Consider the following 21,769-nt stretch of genomic DNA (forward strand, 5'->3'; position numbering starts at 1 on the left):
TGTGTGTATGTGTATGTGTGTGTGTGTGTGTGTGTGTGTACTCACCAGAGCGTGGAATGAAGACACAGAGAAGATGCCCAGTCGTCCCATGGCTAGCTTGGTGGGGGCGGGAGGCGAAGGCCAGCAGGCGCTTGGGGTTGGGGAGTTCGCCGCCCTGCAGGCTAGCCAGGTAACAGCGGCAGCGGAACAGCTCCATGTGGAACTGCTCTAGGTTCTGCTCCCACAAGAAGATCTGGAAGGGGGAAATCGGGAATTGCATTTCATTAGATCGGCGATTATAGACGATTATTGCATGTTATGAAATGTATCCGCCCTAAAAAACAAGTTGAACTGGAGGACAAATGACATCTGAGCTGATAGGGTTATCGATGCTTCAGTCGGGCAGATACAAATGCTCTTTCATATGTTGTTATCGCTCATTCGTTGCGCAGAACTGTCAATGTGAAATAAGCAATGTCATTGTCGGTTGCAATCATGGTCATTACCAGACCTGAAGTTCTGTTTGGAGTTGCCGTCCTTGTTATCATTCAGCCATGGATAAATATCTAATTGGGAAGATTTACTGACTATTTATAGACAATGATGGGCGTTAAGGGTGGAACAAGACACTAGCTCAAGTGCATCCAATTTCTAGTTCACCGATTTATAAAGAGAAACAGGCGTGGGATGTGTCATAAATCACAATGTTTTTGTGCGTCAGCCCTTTCTGTGTTTCGTCCGTACGCCACCTTTTGACTTGACTCCTCCACACAGCTCTAGAAACGAGGCCCACTGTGTGTAGGGGGGGCTTGTGATCGCAACAACTGTAATCTTCCGTGAGAGAATGGTCGACAAATGACCCAAGACATGAAGGCTGTTTCGGAGGCTTCGTGTTGTGGTGCTTCCTGGGGTGTGATGCTGTAGTCTCATGACAGAGATGTTACTCACAAGCTCTACCCCCAACCGCCACTGACCCTCAGCTATTCACACACACACACACACACACGCACGCACGCACACACGCACACACATGCACAACTATCTCACAATAGGCCTAATCTCCCGCTGGCAACACAACAGAGCAGTATAGTGAAGGCAAACAGGTTTTCGGTATTAATCATAGGTTAGAGACTGCTCTTAGAGCTACACTGGGATTATCCACAGATTACCAGTGATATCAAACAGGGTTGGCCCTCTAGCAAGTGGTATTACTAGTAATGACAGTGCCGTCTGAACAGGTTATTCTGTTGTGCCACATACACTTAAGTAGAATATGGAATCCTTTTGTCAACGTTTGCATTTGTATACATGGGACAAGTCACATGCGAACAGAAAAGGGAAACGTGTATCAACAGGCGTGCACCTGCGTGAGTGTGGGAACGCGTCTGGTGCATGAATACACCTGAGTGCGCCTGCATTCAGATCCCTCCTTCTACCGAGTAGGGACGCTTTGTCCGTACATTCCCTCTCTGACTGCAGATGTTTGTGCCCTGGGTGTGTTCAGAACAAAAAACCACAGGGACTTTACTCAGCTATAACACACACACACACACATACACACACAGGGACTTTACTCAGCTATAACACACACACACACACACACACACAGATTGTAGATCTGGTTGGGAGTTCTGTCCAAATCTCTGTAAATCACTGCTTGTCCCTTCCGGGGGACAGGGATGCAAAGATTTCCATATCAGTGCATTTCCACACACTCCTCCTCCCTGCCTTTTTGCCCCCTCCCCACTCTCCCTCTCTCCTCCCCCCCTCTCTCTCCCTCTCTCCTCCCCCCTCTCTCTCCCTCTCTCCTCACCTGCTCCAGGATGGTCTTCCTCTTCTTGGTGTCGGTGACGGCCGACAGCTGCATGTCTCCCATCTTCTTCATCTTCTCGTCCATGTCGATCTTCTGCTCCAGCTTGCGGAGCTCCGTGCGGAGCAGGCGGACCGTGTCCTCGCGGTGGTGCTGGCGGGCCAGGGCGCCAGCGCACGCCGAGTGGATCGCCGTGATCCAGTTCTCCAGCTCCGTCTGGCCGGACGTCTGGACCAGAGGAGAGGAGGAGGGGGGGGGGGGGGGTCAGTGTGTGGAACTGGGCTAGTGTGGAACACACGGACGTGGGTGACGATGAGGGGGATGGGTGTTCGCGTGACACGCTGGGGTTTTAACGGGCGTGTTTTTTTCTTTGTTTTTTTTTCATATGCAATTTCATATGCAATGTGATTGTTCGAGGGGGATTAAAGAGGGCGGCGGGTGATTAGTGGGGGGTCGTGCATGCATTCTCCGGGGGGGAAAGGTTTTAGCGTGACACCTGACTGAGACAAAGGACACGGAAGGTCGACGGAAAGGGAGGGGAGGAGTTTGAGTGTGACACCTCACAGGGACAGTGAGGGAAAGGATGTTTCACAGACACCTCGTGAAGGCCACTGACAATCTGATTGGTATTATCTTCATCAGTTTACCATAAATGCATCTACCTCACTGATTGAGTGCCATTTTGGACAGCCACCATGAATACAAATGTACACATTTCAATATGGCACAATAACTGTCACGGTGTGTCACTGTCAAAAGATGGCTGAGTGGCCTTTGGGTTTGTCAGTGACAAAACGATCACACTGACACATGGACGGGCTATCTCCAACACTAATAAATGAATGTCTCACTCAGTCTCACACGCGCACGTGCACACACACACACACACACACACACACACACACAAACGGGTCCTACCTGAAAGAGGAAGGCATCTCCTAGAGAGTTGCTGAGGCAGAAGACGAAGTCCTTCTTGGGGTGTTCGGGGGACCGCCTGTACGATGCTGTTCTCCGCCCACAGGGCGTGTTTAGGAACACTGTTGTTGTCGATCCCAGAGCGGCCGTCCGTTTCATACAGAAACAGGGTGCATCCTGGGACAGATGGAGGAAGGGGGGTGGGGGGTGGAGGGAGGGAGTTAATTCAGTGAAAGGTACACATGTTCAATCAGCCTGTATCTGACCTGAGCATTCGAGCATCTACTTTCAGCAAATATGTTGAGTGGTTGGAAGATTCACACTGCTTAAATGAAAGTCAAACAGTACAATAAACATATTAGATAGATTGAATCTCTTCTCCTTTCTCCCCCTCCCTATCTCTATCCCTCCACCTCTCCCTCTCCTTCTCCCCGCCTCCCTCTCTCAGTCTGAATAGGCAGTGCAACACCGCAAGGGTTGAATGGGGAGGATGGAATGTGTTTATTGCAGTCGGGCGAGACAGGAAACAGGATGACAGGAAGACAGGTTTGTGCTTTCAGGCTAATGCAGAAGTAGCGTCTTTCCTCCTTGAGAAAAATGGATTCTTGCAGTTTTGTTGTAGTGCTTTGGGAGCCTGACTCTGACTAATAAGAACAGGCTTTTTTTGGTTCGTCAGAGTGGCCAGCAAAGCTATTGAGGTGAACCAAGCACAGCTCTCTGACCTTTAAGAACAGCGAGTCTTGAGTTTGAGCCCTGGCCATATTGGAGAGACAGAGAGAGACAGAGAGAGACAGAGAGAGAAAGAGAGAGAGAGAGAGAGAGAGAGAGAGAGAGAGAGAGAGAGAGAGAGAGAGAGAGGGTGGGGGGGGGATGGAGGGTGGTGAGGGAGGGAGAGAGAGAGATTTTCTCTGGGCCAGAAGACAAAGGAAGGCAACTGGTGTTGTGATTATGAAGACGGATGTAAGATGAAGCAGGTTGGGGATGATGATGTCAGGGGAACAGAATGCTGGTGACCTAACTGTCTAATGTCAGGGCGCTGTTCCTACTGGTGCCTGCCAACCTTCATAATATTGTCACTAGTCCTTTAGTTCACCTTTCAGAGAGACCCAGTAGTGCTTCCACTTGCGCTTGGTTGCGGGCTCCACCTTCTTGTTCTTCTTGTGAACCAGGAAGTTCTTCACGGCCAACGCTCCCGCCTTCCTGACGATGCCTTGGGCGCAGCCAATCAGGGCGTCCAAAGGGTAAGCGGTGCTCATGGTCCCGCTGCTGCGCTCGTCGCTCACGGCCGAGCCCGCCTCCTCGGGACAGTCTCGCCCCGGTCGAGTCTGTGCGAGGGGGAGGGAGGGACGGAGGGAAGCAGAAGTGAGCGTCATCGAACTGATCTCGCCCTCCACCCCATCGACGCACACGTAAAAACAACCGCATCGACGACAATTACCCATTCCCCTGGTCCAGCTCCTGTCGGAAGTTCTCGTACACGCCTCCTCGGCCCTCCTTCCCCTCGCCCGCCCCCTCCCCTCGCCCCCCCCGCCGCCTCCCCCCCCCTCCCCCCCTCTCCCCTCCCCTCCCCCTCCCCCGCTGCTGCTGCCGCTGTCGCTGCCGTTGAACATGCTGCTGCCGGCGGCCGAGTACACCGAGAAGGAGGCCGACATGGCCTTGCAGCGCCGCGACACCGACTCCCCGTCCATCTCCGTGGCGACGCCGTCGATGCCGCTGTCCCCGTACTCGCTGCCCTCGCCCAGGGCGCCGGAGATGTCCTGGAAAACACACGCACACGTTAGATGGGGGGGGCACACACACGGTACACACGCGTGTGGCACACACACACGCAGGTTGGAACAGAAACACTGCCACATGTTCGTTTGCCTGGGTTCAGTTACAGGGATGTCTCATCTTTCAATCTGAGGTGTGTGTGTGTGTGTGTGTGTCAGATGGAGAAGGTCAAGGCCTCATCACTGGCACTAGAGAAATCAGCCTGGCAGCTTAGGCTGGAACCAGGGCTTTGGGTTCAAGAAGTGAAAGTGTGTGTGTGTGTGTGTGTGTCGGACTACCTGCGAGAAAGGGCTGCGTTGTACAAGAAAAGAATGACGGGTGTCAGTCCGTTACTCTGAAGCCTTCAGACGCACAGAGGAAGCTGCAGACTTGGTTACTCTGAGCTTGGCTGGAAAGCTACACCAGCCATAACCTTCAACCTCAACACTCCAGCAAACTGTCTCACTTTTAAACTCACTAAAGAAGCAGAAGCTCGGTTCAACCAGCCCACCGGCGTACAGATCAAACCGACCGAGCCCCGTCCTTTGGACCTCCATCGCTCTCGTCCCCCTGCTCGGCACGTTGTGGGCTTAGCTCCAGACTGCAGTGCAGAAACACCAGAGCTCTCCCACACAAGGGACCCCATCTCATTACCATGACAAAGGGCCTCTCGGTTCAAAGAGAGGAGGATCTCCCATCCCATCATCTCACCCCAAGTACCCAGAGGAGACCGGTGGGAAACAGCCCTGTCTACCTCCCATAGCCCCCCGTTCATCAGTACCACCGCGCATCACACAGGCTAGCGCTTCTCCGGTTCACGGGAGAACGGTCTTGCTGCTCTTGAGGGGGGGGGAGGGGGGGGGGGGGGGAGAAGAGATTTCAGATGGATCCTCCCCGTCCTCACACATGTCCCTCGTACCTCTCTGCCTGCCTATTTTTACCCTCCCCGAAACTCCTCCTCAGCGCCGCCGCATGAATGTGTGATGAGCACTTAGAGGGCTCTGTGTGTTTGTGTTTCGGGACACGCTTCTCGCTCCCCGGGCGCCGGGGGATTCTGGGTACCGAACGGGGGGGGGGGGCGTTGTGGGTCGGTTCCGGTTAACCGGCAGCCTGTCTGCGTCCTGTACGACCCCCCGAGGAGACGCTTGGCGCGCACGTCAGCACGTGCACGCAAGGACACGCGTCAGTCACACCCCGGAATGATCCTAATGCGTCGTGATCCCATTAAGAGAGTTAGCCTGGTGGCCCTGGTGCCGTCCCCAGCGGAGCGGATGGAAGTCACTCACTCACTCATTCACTCATTCACTCAGTCCCGTCATTCACTCAGTCCGGTCATTCACTCAGTCCCTCATTCACTCAGTCCGGTCATTCACTCAGTCCCTCATTCACTCATTAACGTCTTCCTTCACCCGCTCGCTCATTCACTCACTCATTCACTCATTCACAAATGTATTCATTCACTCAATCCCCCACTCTCGCTCCCTCACTCTCTCCCTCCCTCCAGGCTCACCTGGGTGGTCTTGGCGCGACGTCCCTGGAAGGCGGGGGCAGGGGGCGGCCGGGATGTCCAGGAGCCCCTCCGACAGACAGTGCGAGCGGCGGCAGGGCAGGGTGAAGGCCCCGTACCCTCCCCCCTCCTCCTCGGCAGGGGACGCCAGCCCTTTCTCCCCCTCCCCCCCGCGCCTCTCCGCACCCTTCTCGCCGTCCCGCCGGCCCTTGGCGTAGCGGTTCCGCTGGCCCCTCAGCACCGGGCTCCTCTGGCTGCACAGGTGGTCCAGGGACGAGGCCCGCTCTGCTGAACCTGCCAGCGAGGGCAAGAGACAGGTGCAGCGTGTGAGTTAGTGCGTGTTTGCCTGAGCTTGTGTGTCCGTTTGGACACGTGTGTGTTTTGGGGGTGTATGCGTACAGTATGTATTGGTTTGCGTGTGTATGAGTTTGTGCGTGTGTGTGTGTGTGTGTACCTGACGTGGCCCTGGGAAACTCCTCCTCCTCCTCTCCGCCGTCGATCATCTCCTCGGTGCTGGTCAGGTGCTCCTGGCTGAGGTCCGACAGCGAGAACTCCAGGCTGTCCTCGCGCCACATGTCGGCCGACTTGGAGCGCTTCTTCTTGAAGCTGCCTCCCTCCCTGGGCCCCTCGCTCATCCTCTGGAGGTACGTCACCTCTCCGTCCCTGTCCCCTTCTCCAGAGGACAGCTCCACATCCTCGCCCTCCCTCTCCTGAGCGATAGTGTCCGCCTCGGAAGTTTCCGGAGTGGGTGTGGCCAGGAGGTCGTCGTCGTGCTGATAGGACTCGGGCCTCATGGTCATAGCGACGCGGTCGGTCCAGTGGGGGTTGAGTCCGAAGTCGCCGAGCGCATCCGATTGGTCGAACGGCTCCAGGCCGTTCTCGGCCAGGGATTGTGGGATGCTGGGGGTGCTGGAGGAGCGCGTGGAGGCCTCGGAGTTGCGATGTTCCTGCTTCACTGACGAGGTGTGTCGGGAACGCCGGGTCAAATTCTGCTGCTGCTGCTGCTGCTGCTTGTTGGAGAGACGGAGGGAACGGGACGTGTGCTTACGGGAGAGGTGTCCCGTCTCGTTGCCATAGAAACCGCTGTCGCCATTCTGGCTCTCCACGTTTCCCATGATTCAGCTGTGACAACAGAGAAAGAAAGGGGGTCCTTTCATCTCATGGTCGTCTGGTTATTTAAACCAGAACACAAATGTCCTCTCCTCCCGCTCTGACTGTTACATATTGCTGTACGCTGTATTTATATCTTGCCGCTGAGTCAAATACTGTAAGGTCACTACCCACTTGGGTTGAGTCAGAGAGAGAGAGACTGAGAGAGAGGAGGAGAGAGAGAGGTAGGGAGGGAGGGAGGGAGGGAGGGAGGGAGGGAGGGAGGGAGGGAGGGAGGGAGGGAGGAGGGAGGGAGGGAGGGAGGGAGGGAGGGAGGGAGGGAGGGAGGGAGGGAGGGGAGGGAGGGAGGGAGGGAGGGAGGGAGGGAGGGAGGGAGGGAGGGCGAGCGAGAGGGAGGGAGGGAGGGAGAGGGAGATGAGAGAGAAAGGGATGGAGGGAGGGAGGGCGAGTGAGAGGGAGATGAAAGAGAAAGGGAGGGGGGAGGGGTATGGGTACCTGAGCGGTCGAGCAGGGAGCTCACTAGCATCTCCAGCCTGCCAGAGTGTCGTCTTTCAGCGAGCGCATGGTCCTCCACTCTGACGCAGTCTGCTCCCCGCAGCGATGGAGGGAGGGAGGGAGGGAGAGAGGGAGAGAGGGAGAGAGAGAGGGAGATCAGAACGGCACCACTTCAAGAGCAAGGTAACACAGGCGCTTTCAAAAACTTCAAGTGAGGCGGAGGAAGAGGAGGGTGAGAGGGAGAAGGCCGGCCAAGGAGGCCCATTATGTAAGACAGCAGGACGCGCAGTAGAGAGAAGAGAAGAGGATCTGTGCGCAGACAGATGTAGAAGATAGAGGGATGAGTCCAGCAGGAGGAGGAGGAGGAGGAGAGGGAAAGACAGCATACAGGTTCCACAGTATGGCCTGGAGTTAGACAGTGACGCAGATAGGCATGTAAATACATAGGCGGGTGCTATTTAAAGATGCATAGCTGGACACACACACACAGGCATGGAATTGTGCGTGTTCACACACACGCACACACACACACACGCACACACACACACACACACACAAATCAACAAACACACAGACTCCCCAAACAGAGTCTGAAACAAAGCCCTGTATTGTGCCAGCCTCGGGCATGTGCTAATATGAAAATGGAATTTCAAAAACAACCACGACACAACAGCATCACTTTGAACTGGGCTCCGAGCTCTTACATGAAGACAACTCTCACCAGAAATGAAACCAGGAAGTGTATGGGCTCACTCACACACACACACACACACAACACGCACGCACAACACACAGGCATGATTATGGATGAAAGTAACTAAAGAGCTTCTTTTTTTGCTGAAACTCAATTATATCATTTCTGCGTATATGACCTAATTTCCCCTAATCCCAGCCCTGCACTGGAGTAGGGGTATCATTACCATAATGTACTTAAGTAGAGTGTGGGTGGGTGTGTGTGTATATGTTGTGTGTGCATGCACGTGTGTGTGTGTGCGTGTGTATATCTGGGAGAGTGCATGTGTGTGGAGAAAGAGGTCACCCTCTTCCACTGTACGGTATTGTATGGATTATAACCTTCAGAGAACGGTCACACAGGCAGAACACACCAGGCACCTGAGTGTCATCGAACAGAGGATGAAGACAGTGCGAAAGAGCAAGTCATGGAGAGATCGAGGAAGACATAGAGAAAGAGAGTTAGAGAAGAAGGGAGAAGAGGAATGAAGAGGGGGGATGGAGAGAGAGAGAGAGAGAGAGAGAGAGAGAGAGAGAGAGAGTCAGAGAGAGCTGGAGAGAGTGTTGAAGAGAAAGAGAGAAAGAGAGTTTGGACAGAGTAGGAGGTTACAGAGAGTTAGAGAGGCGGAAGAAAGGACGAGAATATGACATTTCACCTCGCTTGTCATCAGGAGATGTCATGAATGGCCCTGAATGTTACTCCTTGTGTTGCGTGTGTGTGCGTGTGTGCGTGTGTGTGTGTGTGTGCGTGTGTGTGTGTAAGTAAAGACTGTGCCACTGCAGTGTAGTCAGCAGTCCCGGCTATAGCAGGCAGTTACATAAACTGAGTTTGACCCCAATATAGTAAGTCTCTTCTCTGCCCCCCCACCCCCCCTCCAACACACACGCTTACACACGCGCACACACACTTCTCACAATCCCCCACTATACTGCAAAGAATGACAGTCTCTGTCTCATCAGTTAAAATGAGATTTCTCCCTCGCCTCCCCCAACCACTCATCTTCTCTCATCAAACCGTGACACTGACACCTGCATCATCAACCCTGTCTCAACCTCCCTCCCTCCCTCCCTCCATCTACTCTCTCTCTCTCTCTCTCTCTCTCTCTCTCTCTCTCTCTCTCTCTCTCTCTCTCTCTCTCCATCTTTAGCACCCCTCTCAGTCTGTCGGTCGGCCTGTCGCCCTCTCTCTCGGTCTCTCTCTCTCCCCTCCTCCCTCTGTTTCCCAGAGTGCTGAGCGGTGCAGCGGTGTAGTGAAGTGTGCGTCCGCCCCACAGAGAGCGAGCCACGGGAGTGTGATTACATCTGTCTCCCTGTGATGCCGTGCGTGGCCCGCCGGGGCGAGCGTGCCCGAGGGCCCTCCCTCTGCCGGAGAGAGGGGCCCCGTCCACATGCAACCGCAGAACCGCAGCACCGAGTGCAGCGTTGTAGCGGGACGGGACACTGCGTCTGGTCCAAACCCTTCAACGTGTTTGACTCAGTCTCAACGGCGGTTGAGGAACAGGCATACACACACACACGCACGCATGCACACACACACATGTGCAGCACCTTGTGTACACATGCATGCACACACACTAAACCTCTCTGACACTTCACAGCGGGGGGAAACAAACCGCTCAGTCTCCTCCAGCGGTTCTGAGAGAGCAACGTTTAGACTTGTTGTTTTTCCCTGCTGCCTCTGTGCCCTGGGGGCGGGGGAAAAGGAGAGGAGGAGAGGAGAGGGGGGTGAGCTCCCCCCAAGGTCCCACAAGGAGCAGAGAGGTCAGGTGTGGCTGGAGGGGGGATAGGCTATGAGGAGAGAAAGGGAGGATGGGGAGGGGAGGGGAGAGTGAGGAACGGGAAAGGGAGTGTGAGAGGTCCTGATGGAAGGATGAAGCCCTGATATCAAAACAAGAGGTGGATTAGGAGAGGGAAGATGAGGAGAGAGAAAAACTGCCGTAGAGATGTAGTTCTAGGAGACAGAGGGGTAATAAATCTTTGATAAATCCATTGTGTGGGGGGAGGGAGGGGGGGGAGAGGGGGGAGAGGGGGGCCCCATTGTAAGTGGGGAGGATATGGATAAGTAGATAGCAGGCTTAAATAGACACAGCTAAGACAAAAGAAGGAATACAATCATCTCTCTCTCTCTCTCTCTCTCTCTCTCTCTCTCTCTCTCTCTCTCTCTCTCTCTCTGTCTCTCTCTTTCTCCAAGGCTATAGAATACATTTTAGTTCACCGACACACCTGGCAAACTCATTACATGCAAATCATTATGGGGAAACACACACAAACAGGTACAAACAAAGAGGGTTTTCAGCAAACAAGAATGCCAGTGGGTTTAAACATCAGTAACACATCTTCATCTGTCAAACATGCTTTTCTTCCTCCAGTCTTCAGTCAGAAGAGTGAATCTCCTTCCCGTCTGAAGACAAAGTCTCCGCTTGGTTGCAGAGATAAACCTCAACCGTGTTCCTTGCCACACGTCACACAGCAGGTAAGCAGCGCAGGAGAAACAGAGAGAGAGAGAGATAGAGAGAGAGAGAGAGAGAGCGAGCAGAACTGCACACACGCACACACACACATGCAATATCCACACCCTGGCTAAATATCAGGGCCTGTTGGAACACCCCTGCCGACAGCCCCTCCTGTGCCCCCCCCTCCCCCCCCTCCCGCTCCACACCTGTCTTCAGATCCCAGCCCCGCCCCACACACACACACACCACACTCTCTCTGTCTCTCTCTCTCTCTCTCTCTCTCTCTCTGTATCTAAACCACTAATGAGTGATTCGTTGAGGTCTAACTACCACGCTTTTCACTTGAATTCCGGATGGTTACAGGCTACAGACAGCAGATTACTGGATGAGCTAATGAAAGGATGAATAGATGAGTGGGTAAATGGATGAGTGGGTGAATGGATGAGTGGATGAATGACCACAGTATGTCGTGTGGTAGCGGACATCCTTACCAGGTTGTAAACCAGACTTGGGTAGAGCAGGTCAAAGCGGAGAGAGAGAGAGAGAGAGAGAGAGAGAGAGAGAGAGAGAGAGAGAGAGAGAGAGAGCGAGAGAGAGAGAGAGAGAGAGAGAGAGAGAGAGAGAGAGAGAGAGAGAGAGAGAGAGAGAGAGGAGAGAGCGAGAGAGAGAAAGACCCTCAAGCACTGAACCCTCCTCCCACTCCTGACCCCCCACCCCGACTCCACACCCATCTGACCTCTAAAGCCTAGACCCCCCCCCCTCCTCAAAGACTCGGACCCACCCTCCCCTCAGGTCCTCCCCCACCTGCATTCCTCAGGGGGTTCCCACAACCCTCTGGAGGGGTGGGGAGGGAGGGGAGAGGGGGCTAGGTTACGAAGGTGCTCCTTGGGGTGAGGTGGGGGGGGGAGAGGGGGTTAGGTTACTAAGGTGCTCCTTGGGGTGAGGTGGGGGGGGGGAGAGGGGGCTAGGTTACTAAGGTGCTCCTTGGGGTGAGTTGGGGGGCGGGGGTAATGGAGGTATTTTAAGGGATGGGCATCCGTTATTCTTCACCAAGCTTAAACAAGGATTAAAAGTCATAAAACAAGGAACATCACAAGACCCCTTGAAAAACACACACAAACACACACACAAACACACACACACTCACTTCACCGATTCTGTGGAAAGGCTGGGCCGTTGTCAATTCAGATTTCTGTTGTTGTTTACCCTGTAACCATGTAACCATGACCCCTGGATACAAGACATCCCAGAAACAGTGAGACTACGATCCCTATCAGACTGGTGGTGAGTGCTCAAGGTCCCAGTGCAAGAGAGTGTGTGCGTGTGTGTGCATGCGTGTGTGTGTGCATGCGTGTGTGTGTGCGTGCGTGTGTGTGTGTGTGCGTGTTGGAGGGTTGTCACGTCTCCGGATGTCATGTATGAAATAAGCACAAGAGATACGCTCTGATGCGCTTATATAACGTTCCAAAAGGCACGCACATACTGACACACGCACGCACACCCCCACACACACACTTGTGACTGGAGAGTGAAGGTAGAATTCCCAGGGAGAGGGAGATTACCTCCCATTCCCCCTGATGGGATCAGACAAGATCTCCTCTCCTACTCCTCCCTCCTCCTCCATCTCATCACTCTGCCCCCCCTCCTCCCTGTCCCCCCCCCCCCTCCTCCCTGCCCCCCCCCCCCTTCCTCCCTGTCCCCCTCCTCCTGTGTGCCTTCATGTGCTTGTGTTTGAGGACGAACATCTACCTGTGTTACCGTGGAGAACCCAGCTACACTCGAGTAAACCCAAGACAAACCTTCAGTAGTGAATGCTCTCAGACAAACAGAGATGGAAACGTAGTGCTCTAACACACACACACACACACACACACATACACACACATACAGTACGCCATACAGTATAATGGCTTACTGTGTGCTCTCTTGCTCCAGTTTCTCTAGCTGGCTGTTACACCGGCTGGGAGCTTCCCATAGTAAGGGATTAGCATAATTGAAGGCCTGCCGCCTCCTCCAGGAGCTGGGAGATGATCCACGGCTCTGGGAGCCCGGGGGGAGCGCGGCTCCAGGGGAACCTCCACACTCAGCTCTCCCCCTTCCCATCACCCCGTAGATCCTCCAGAGGTCAGGACCCTACCACTTCCTCGCTTTCACACGGCAGGTAAGGAGGGGTGAGGGACAGGAGATGTGGAGAGGAGGGGACGACGACGGAGAAGATGAACCGGAGGCTCAGGCAGGATCCCTGATCCCGTCCTGGGGTGTGTGTGTGTGTGTTGGGGGGGGGAGGGCGGAGGGGGGAGGGAGGAGAGAGGGGGGGAGGTGGTTCCACCTTGAGAGATCTGACGTCTCTCTCTCTCCCGACGGAGTCGCTCGTGTTAAAAGCTCGGGGTGCGTGGAGGAGGGTGGAGGACGGTGGAGGAGGGTGGAGGAGGGTGAAGGAGGGTGGAGGAGGGTGGAGGAGGGTGGAGGAGGGTGGAGGAGGGTGGTGGGGCGTGCGAGGCACCGGGACACGTTCACACTACGGTGTGTTCTGACACCACGCTCTACCTTCCACTGCTATATATATCCTGCTCCCTCAACATGGACCAGACTGCTTTCAGTCTGCATACACTTCCTGTTATCCCCCGGACTACAAACTCCCTCATATCTGATGTTGGATCCACATACACGACCATAACTAAATAAAGATAGATCAACATGGCTGGTTTGATGTTTTTCACAAACCGTCCACCACCTCAGATTCTTCTCTTTCTCCTCAGCTCCCCCATCCGATAAAAATCAGTTGTGTATTCGCAACACGTCACCAGAAATGACAGTAACATCCTCTCTGTAAATCTGGGACTGCAATGAGCTTACCTCAAAATTAATAAGCGAATAATCATGTGGTGGCTGTCTGGTCGTTGGTGATTGGCCGGGCCAGAGTCGTGTGAGGGGGGGGGGGGGGGGGGAGGTGGGGGTAAGTGAGGAGGCGCAGAGGGAGACCTTAAACTGTGTTTTACATTCACACGGTAACCGTAGAAACCCTCTAAGCCTTAGAGTCTAAGGAGACAAAAACATCTGGGGGTCAGGGAGTGTGTGGGAGAGACAGAGACAAGGCCAGAACTAATGTGCACGTGTTGAGAGTGTGTGCTGAGTGGATGTGTTGAGTGTGTGTGTGTTGAGTGGGTGTGTGCGTGTTGAGTGTGTGTGTTGAGTGTGTGTGTGTGTGTGTGTGTGAGTGTGTGTCTGTGTGTGTGTGTGTGTTGTCTCATGCTTGGTAAGTGCCTCAGCTGCATACTCCTTCCTGGACTCAGTATGTGGCCTCCTTCTCTGCTAACGACTGGAGACAATGACATACACCCACACACCCACACCCACACCCACACACACACACACACACACACACACACACACACACACACACACACACACACATGCAAACACACAGGTTACTAGGATACCAGTTGTTGTTAAGTGGAGTCAATGAAGCCTAAATGCTTCCCCTCTCTGGATGAGATGGATGGATGAGTGGTTGGGAGAGGAGAGGTGTGAGAGGCTGGATGAGGTAGTAGAGGGAAGGCAGGTCGGGGGGGAAAGGTATGGAGGGATGAGGTGCCATGGAGGTGGACGAGGGCGGGGGGGGTGGGAAAACCAGCAAATGGTACAGAGAGAGGGGGGAGAGTGAGGAGAGGGGAAGTTTAGATTAGAGGACAGGCGAGCTGACGTGTGAACTAAGGGTAGGAGGTGGAGGGAGGGTGGGGGGGGGGAGGAGGGAGGGAGGGAGGGAGGGAGGGAGGGAGGGAGGGAGGGAGGGAGGAGGGGAGGGAGGGAGGGAGGGAGGGAGGGAGGGAGGGAGGGGAGGGAGGGAGGTGTCCTGGGGGCCGGTAGTAGTGGAGGTGGAGGCTGCGTCAGATCAAAGAGGCTTCATTTGCTCCCTCTGTAATCACAACACAGGACAATGACAGTCTGTCTGGGGAGGGGGCCGGTGTGTGTGTGCACGTCCGTGTGAGTGAGAGAAGAGGCCATGTTGATGGAATAATGGGCTGAATTAGTGGGAGTGTTGTTTGTGAGGGGTGCAGGGTTTTTTTCGAGAAATTCTACCTACGTGGCAAATTGCTGTCACAGATAGCATTGGTATTGCACTGCTACATTCGAATCCACCTCGAGATATGGGGTCGAGATATGGGGAAAAGAGGTCGTCCTTTCACTCCTAAACAGCGGGAATCAGTCCACGAGAAAGACAGTTGGGGAGCCGACAACCGATTGAGAGGAGAATTCCGGTTTGCAGGCACATCATCGGCCAGCAAAACAGGAGAAGGGGGGTCTTTCCATGGAAACCTGGCAAGCTTTCCTGTCAACTAGGATCACCTGCAGACTTCCCAAATCACTCAGAAAAGAGAGGACAAGTCCCAACCTGACTGGAGGATGACTTGAGGGAGGAATGAGCGGAGGGTGGGGGGGGAGCGGATGGTGGGAGGGAAAGAGAGGAGGGGGGCAAGCTGTGGTAAACAGGTACAGAGAGAGAGGCAGAGAGAGAGAGAGAGAGAGAGAGAGAGAGAGAGAGAGAGAGAGAGAGAGGCTGCATACAGTGTAATGAGCAGGACAAAGGGAGGAGAATATTCTGATTTCTACATTGAGAGTTAGCAGGTAGGTGATAGAGGCTGGTGGTGTGGCGAAGGGGGAGGAGGGAGGGGAGGGAGGGAGGGAGGGAGGGAGGGAGGAGGGAGGGAGGGAGGGAGAAAAGGGGAGAGGGAGAGCTTTCTTACACCCCCACACCTGAGTCAACAACCAGCGACCACAAACAAAGTGCCGCTTGAAGGAAAGAGAAGAGAAGAAAGAGAGAAAGAATGGAGGAGGAGGGGAAGGAGCACTGCCTTTGTCTCTGGTGGGCCTCGGTTGGCCGAGAGAGGACAGTTGGAGGAAGCAGGAGCATGCTCACACGACAGTGTGATAGACACAACAGATGTGTCTGGCCAGCTGTCTGTTTGTTTGGCTGGCCGGCTGGCTAGCAACAATGATTAAGCTATCTCTGTCATTTACCATGGTAAAAAGAAATGACACAACATGTGTAAGATGCACAGCGTAGAACCTTGTCCCATTGACACACAGGGCTGGGTGTGGTCCTGTGTGTGTCTTGACATTGTGGGAAGTAAGCTGCCTATTACTCAAAGCAAAGTAACACACACACACACACACACACCTCTAAAACTACCACTTCTGGCTCTTGGTAGGGTAGATACTCCCTAGAGTGTCTGGATTTCTTCTTTTGAACACCCCCCCCCCACACACACACACACACGTACACACACACAGAATAGAGAAGTGCAGTTATCTTGCGAGTTGCATCACGGCCCCCGTCGGTTTCATCCATCTCGGCCTGGCTTACAGTAAATAGAGAGGGAGGAGACAGCTCGCACACATCAGCCCCGTCCGGACAGGAAGCGAGCTCTTACTTCCTGTCCGGTGGAGACAGACAGGGGGTGGCGGCCTGTGGGACGCAAGCTCGGAACGTACCGCAAGCCATCTGTGCCACCACGTACAGTAAGTACCCCCCAGCTGGTGGTTGGCCACTAAACAGGCATGCTTATCCACCGTGGGCCACATGACAGGAAGAAGGCCTGCATACTGTACACTGCCTCCACTCCTCTATGCCTCAGTGGGGTTTGAAGCCCTCACCCTGGCAGAGGAAGTGCTCTGGCGGGGGTTGTCGTGACCAGGGCATCAAGCGGGCATCTCTTAGACGTTGGCCCGTCCAGAGAGGGTGGGATGGTGGGAGGGGCGGACCACCGAGCTGCCAGGGCCTGGGGTTATCAGGGCTGTGGGGGACGGGGTAGGGGGGGACGGGGGGACGGGGGGTGCATTAGTGCATTAGCGACCTGTGTCAGTGTGTCAAACCCTTCTGGCATCAGAGTTCCTGCGTGCCCCACACACACACACACACACACACACACACACACACAACACACACACACACACACACATACACACACACACACACACACACACACATACACACACACACACACACACACAAGCGTACCTGCACACAGACACGTACGAAGGCTGGCCCGCGTACGCAAACATCTGCACCCTCCCTCCCAGAACATCCACAGATGACACAACTCCGCCCCTCGACTGAAGCGCCACGCGCCACAGCACGGGAAGAAAGACGCGCACTTCAGGGGCAGACGGCAGCCTCTTCTCTCTCCAAAGACACCTCGAATTCCACCGAACAAATAAACCAGCATGACGCCAGGCAGAGACACGCACAGGACCGTACAATCGCACAGGAACACACACACACACAGGCACACACACACAGGCACACAAGCGCAGAGACCTCCTTCCACAATCTCATTGCTTCACTTCCAGGTCAGTGCTTTGGAATACAAAGTGAGCCAATCAGATCATCCAAGAGCGCCCTGGACCAAGCAGCACTCCTTTATGTAAGAGCGCATGAGGGATGGAGGGGTGGAGGGAGGAGACATGGAGGGAGAAAGAAAAACAGCACTGATAGGGAGGCCTTACAAGTGCCAAGTGTCCTATTTCCCCTGGTTGAACTCATTTAAAAGCACGCACACACTCACATACAACACACACACAAATGTAGGGAGGTAGTGGAACGGTTCCCAAGCACAGATCAAAACAGATCACAACATTGGTCAAATCTCCACTTTTGGAAAACACACACACGCGCACGCACATCAGCAAACGCGACCGCGATGCCTCCAATAACTTTGTCCGTGACCCCAATGGCACCGACAGGTCCGTCGCAGCCCTCCTACTGCATCTCTCTCTCTCTTCTCGTCAGCCATGCTGCTGTTTCCAGCTGCTCTGCTCCTCCTTCCATCCTCCTGTTCCCTCCCCTCTCCTCTCCTCTCCTCCTTAATCACGTTAGGGGCAGATACAATCAAGTGGAACCCTAACCAACATGGCAGCTGAAGATATAGAAGTGTTTGTCTGTATGGTACACATGTGCAAGCACACGTACACACTCACACACACACACACACACACAGACTGGCATGTCGTGTTGATGTGTGAGCCGGGACGCTACACTGATCAGAGATAATGGCCAGACATGACAGGGATGTCATAGTGAGTGTGTGTGGTGAGGTGTGTGTGTGTGTGTGGTGGTGGTGGTGGGGGGGGGGGGGGGGGGGGGGGGTCTTCATTCATCACCAGTCACAAGAAAAACAAAAGAGGGGAAATGAACGAGAGCACACTCCTGTCTGGGAGACTCCCCTCCCCCATCATCACTCCTGTCTGGGTCTGTTTCTCTGCTCCTCATCAGGGGGTCTGAGGTCTGCTCCTCTCAATCCTTCACCCGGAGGTCCTCTCTCTCTCTTTCTCTCTCTTTCTCCCTCTCTCCCTTCTCTCCCTGTTTCTCTCTCTCTCGCTCTCTCCCTCGCTCTCTCTCTCCCTCTCTTCGTATCTTCTCTCTCCATCATTTTCTGTCTCTCTCTCTCTCTCTCACTCTCTCTCTCTATATATCTCCCTCTTCCAGCCCCTCACGCGGCTGTTGGGTGAGAGAGTTGTTAGCCTCTAGCGCTTCAATCCGGTCCAACCAGACGAGTCACAATGCTGGGGAATTGGACTGGACGACACGCTCAGACTCATCTGCAACATTCTCTCTCTCTTTCTCTCTTTCTCTCTCTTTCTCTCTCTTTCTCTCTTTCTCTCTCTTTCTCTCTGTGTTTCTCTGCGTTTCTCTCTCTGCCTCTTAAGATAGGGAATCCCACACTTAAACATTCTACCATGAAATAGAACATGAATTATAAATCACAAAGAAAAAAGAGGATCAAAACTGCACACACACATAGTTAGCTCTCTCACACACACACACACACACATAGTTAGCACACAGACATATGCACGCTTGAAGAACCTGTGCATGCACGCACGCACACACGCACATACAGTGGACCCTTAGGCACACAGTCAAATGCAAACATTTAAACAGCTTGATTTGGTGTGCGTGTTTGTGGAAGGTTGGAGGGGCCTCATCCTGTATGCTGACAAGAACAGACTAAGTAGACCACGAGACAAAGAGAAGAGAAGGAGAGAGCGAGAGAAGAGACAGAGGGATCAGAATAACCTGGGGGGAAGCAAGAGAGAGAGAGGGAGAGAGAGCAGAGAGAGGTAGGGAGAGAGAGAGAGGGAGAGAGAGGTGGAGAGATTTAGGGAGAGAGAGAGAGAGAGAGAGAGAGAGAGAGAGAGAGAGAGAGAGAGAGAGGAGAGAGAGAGAGAGAGAGAGAGAGAGAGAGAGAGAGAGAGAGAGGGAGAGAGAGGTGGAGAGATTTAGGGAGAGAGAGAGTGGCTTTTGTTTGTGTTTGTGGTGTATCTGTGCAATTGTTTGCCCTGAGGTAAAGAGAGCTCTGACCATGCACAGGAAGCGATGGAGAGAGGAGAGAGCAGCGTGTGTTCAAGGTGAGGACATGGTTAATGTATCTTTAGAAATGTAATGCTGAGACAGCGTTCTGTCTGTTATTGTGTGTGTGTGTGTGTGTGTGTGTGTGTGTGTGTGTGTGTGTGTGTGTGTGTGTGTGTGTGTGTGTGTGTGTGTGTACTGGGGGTTGGGCTACTCTCTCATAGGTGAGCTGACTTGGCGTGAGAGTAGTGTGTTAATCTGGGTCACTACACATACTGCACACACACACACTAACACGCACACACACACACCCTGCAGGGCCCGTAGCCTCGAACCCCTGAGCTCATACTTATTGGTTTCTTTAAATATCAGCCTCTCACACACACACACACACACAGACACACACATACACACCCTGGCAGCGCTTTGACCCATTTATGATGTTGCAGCAACCCCCACCACTCTCTTTTATTTTTCTCTTTCACCAATGTGAGCACTCTATCTCTCTCTCTCCCCCCCCCCTCTCTCTCTCTCACACACACACACACACACACACACACACACACACAAGCTATCTCAACCCCCCACGTCTCATCTTGAAGACCCCCCCCTCTCCAGTGAGGCAGAAAACCCTTCCTACAGCCCTAGTTGGTGACCCTGTGTCACATTAGAAGGACACAAACACATACATGCACACACACAAACACACACACACACATACATACATACACACACAGGGATTTCTAATGTCAACCCAGTGGGAGAAGAGAATCATCCACTAGACACCCCACTATGAAACACACACGATATGCAAATCTATCCAAAAACACAGTTCTTATCTATTTGGGAAACTCCGTGTCAAGGATTACTTCCTCAAAACACACACTTTATATCCAACTTCCCGAACCAAAGTTTGAAAAAAAAGACAGGAACCAAGACATACTGGGTTTTAGGATGTGCTGTAGTAGTATGACGTGGAACAGAACAGCTGGATGGGTGTGTGAGGGGAGGGGAAGGAGGTATTTGTCTTAAAACAGGACCGCTGATAAGACCTGTTAAAGGAGCCATGGCACACATGACCTGCAGTATATCTATTAACCAGGAACAGATAAGACTACAAAGAGAGAAAAGAAGAGAAGGAGAGACAAACTGACATAGAGAGAGAGGAGAGAGAGAGAGAGAGAGAGAGAGAGAGAGAGAGAGAGAGAGAGAGAGACGGGGGACGGAGGAATCTCAATGACCTTTGCCCCTTCACCTTTTCCATCCTGGTCTGGATGCCTGAGGGTGACCCTAGACCTACACAGCTGAGACTTCCTGTACACACACACACACACACACACACACACGCAGCATTGATAAGATTGATGCTGAGTGTGTGGATTTGACCGTCACTGAAATCAATTAGTTGCACTAACAATCAACAAGCTGTAGTCTGGTTCGGTCTGAGACCACCGCAACTTGTTTGGTTTCCACACAATACTAAGTGTATCTCTTTATCCCCCCACTCTCTCTTTTATAACCTTTGTTGCTGTTCTTCCAATCTGTCAATGTACACACAATCCTCTATCAATCTCTCCCTCTCTTCCACAGAATAAAAGAAGACTACTCCCTCTCTACTCCCTCAATTAGCTCTTCTCTCCTCTCTCTTCCAAACTGTGCTCTGTTTCTCCACTGCACTCTGCTGTAGCTCTGACACCCCTCTCCTAATCTTTTACCCGCGTTGAAGATGGACGCACGCATATCCCCACACACCGCGGTGAGGGGTCGGAGGGAAAACTCACTTAGTAAAGCCAGGACGCCTCCTGTCACGTCCTTCCTGGTGGGGGGAAACTGTTTTGGAGTCGGAGTCTCCCTCGGCAACGTGAATCATTAATAAACTCAACGTCAGACCACTGAGCAGCAGAGACGCTAGGTAAAGAACAGAGAGAGGGAGTGAGAGACAGAGAGAGCGAGGAGAGAGAGAGAGACATAGAGAGGGAGAGAGGGAGAGGGAGAGAGGGAAGGAAATTGGAAACTGCTACTAAATAGCAATGTACCGGCAAACGACAGAAGTCACACTCATGCACAAAGACACACTGTGTGAGAAAGCACACTGTCACACAAGCTCCCACACACACACACACGAACACAGACCCACCAGACACATACCTCCACCGACTGTAAGTCGGGCAACATTGCCATCCAAAATGAAGCCCATGGACAGATGAGGCTAGTCCTCGCAACAACAAGCCGTTAAATGCTGATTCATTACAAACCTCCTGTCTCTCTATTATCTCTCTCTCTCTCTCCCTCCCTCCTTTCATCCCTCATTGCTTATTCCATCACATTCACACACACGGTTCTTTGAAACAGACCCAAACAGAGAATGTGTGCTCACCGTGCTGCTGCTGCTGCTGATGTGTGTCCCAGTCTACCGCGGTCTGGTTCCTTGAGCAGGGTTATCACCGCACAATACTCCTCGCCTTAGAGGGCATGTGCAAATCCTAGCATCGCAAGCGTCGTATCCACCCCCGAAAACAACCCCGGTCGCTCCTGCCTCCGCGTTAAGGTCCACACACACGTCCACACACACACACGCACACTGCTCCTCGCATGCCTAGACGAGACTGAAGACCTCCGAGAGGGTGTGTGTGTGCGCGCTGTGTGTTTGAGCCCGCCCCTTCCCT

The 21,769-nt window shown here is 53.4% G+C and overlaps 1 protein-coding gene across 1 annotated transcript in view; it reads right to left on the minus strand.

Moving 5' to 3' along the window:
- LOC136963558 (rho guanine nucleotide exchange factor TIAM1-like) overlaps nt 1–21,499 on the minus strand; it is a 23,673-nt gene extending 2,174 nt beyond the window's left edge. The window contains 11 exon segments of the mRNA XM_067257708.1: nt 42–105; nt 107–232; nt 1,793–2,017; nt 2,708–2,776; nt 2,778–2,881; nt 3,798–4,461; nt 5,967–6,008; nt 6,010–6,257; nt 6,418–7,085; nt 7,569–7,658; nt 21,481–21,499. Of these exon segments, the coding sequence (XP_067113809.1) occupies nt 42–105; nt 107–232; nt 1,793–2,017; nt 2,708–2,776; nt 2,778–2,881; nt 3,798–4,461; nt 5,967–6,008; nt 6,010–6,257; nt 6,418–7,078 (2,203 nt within the window). The 5' untranslated portion in view covers nt 7,079–7,085; nt 7,569–7,658; nt 21,481–21,499.
- Nucleotides 21,500–21,769: the final 270 nt, after the last annotated feature.

The sequence above is a fragment of the Osmerus mordax genome, chromosome 19, assembly GCF_038355195.1.
Source record: "Osmerus mordax isolate fOsmMor3 chromosome 19, fOsmMor3.pri, whole genome shotgun sequence".
Lineage (NCBI taxonomy): Eukaryota > Metazoa > Chordata > Actinopteri > Osmeriformes > Osmeridae > Osmerus > Osmerus mordax.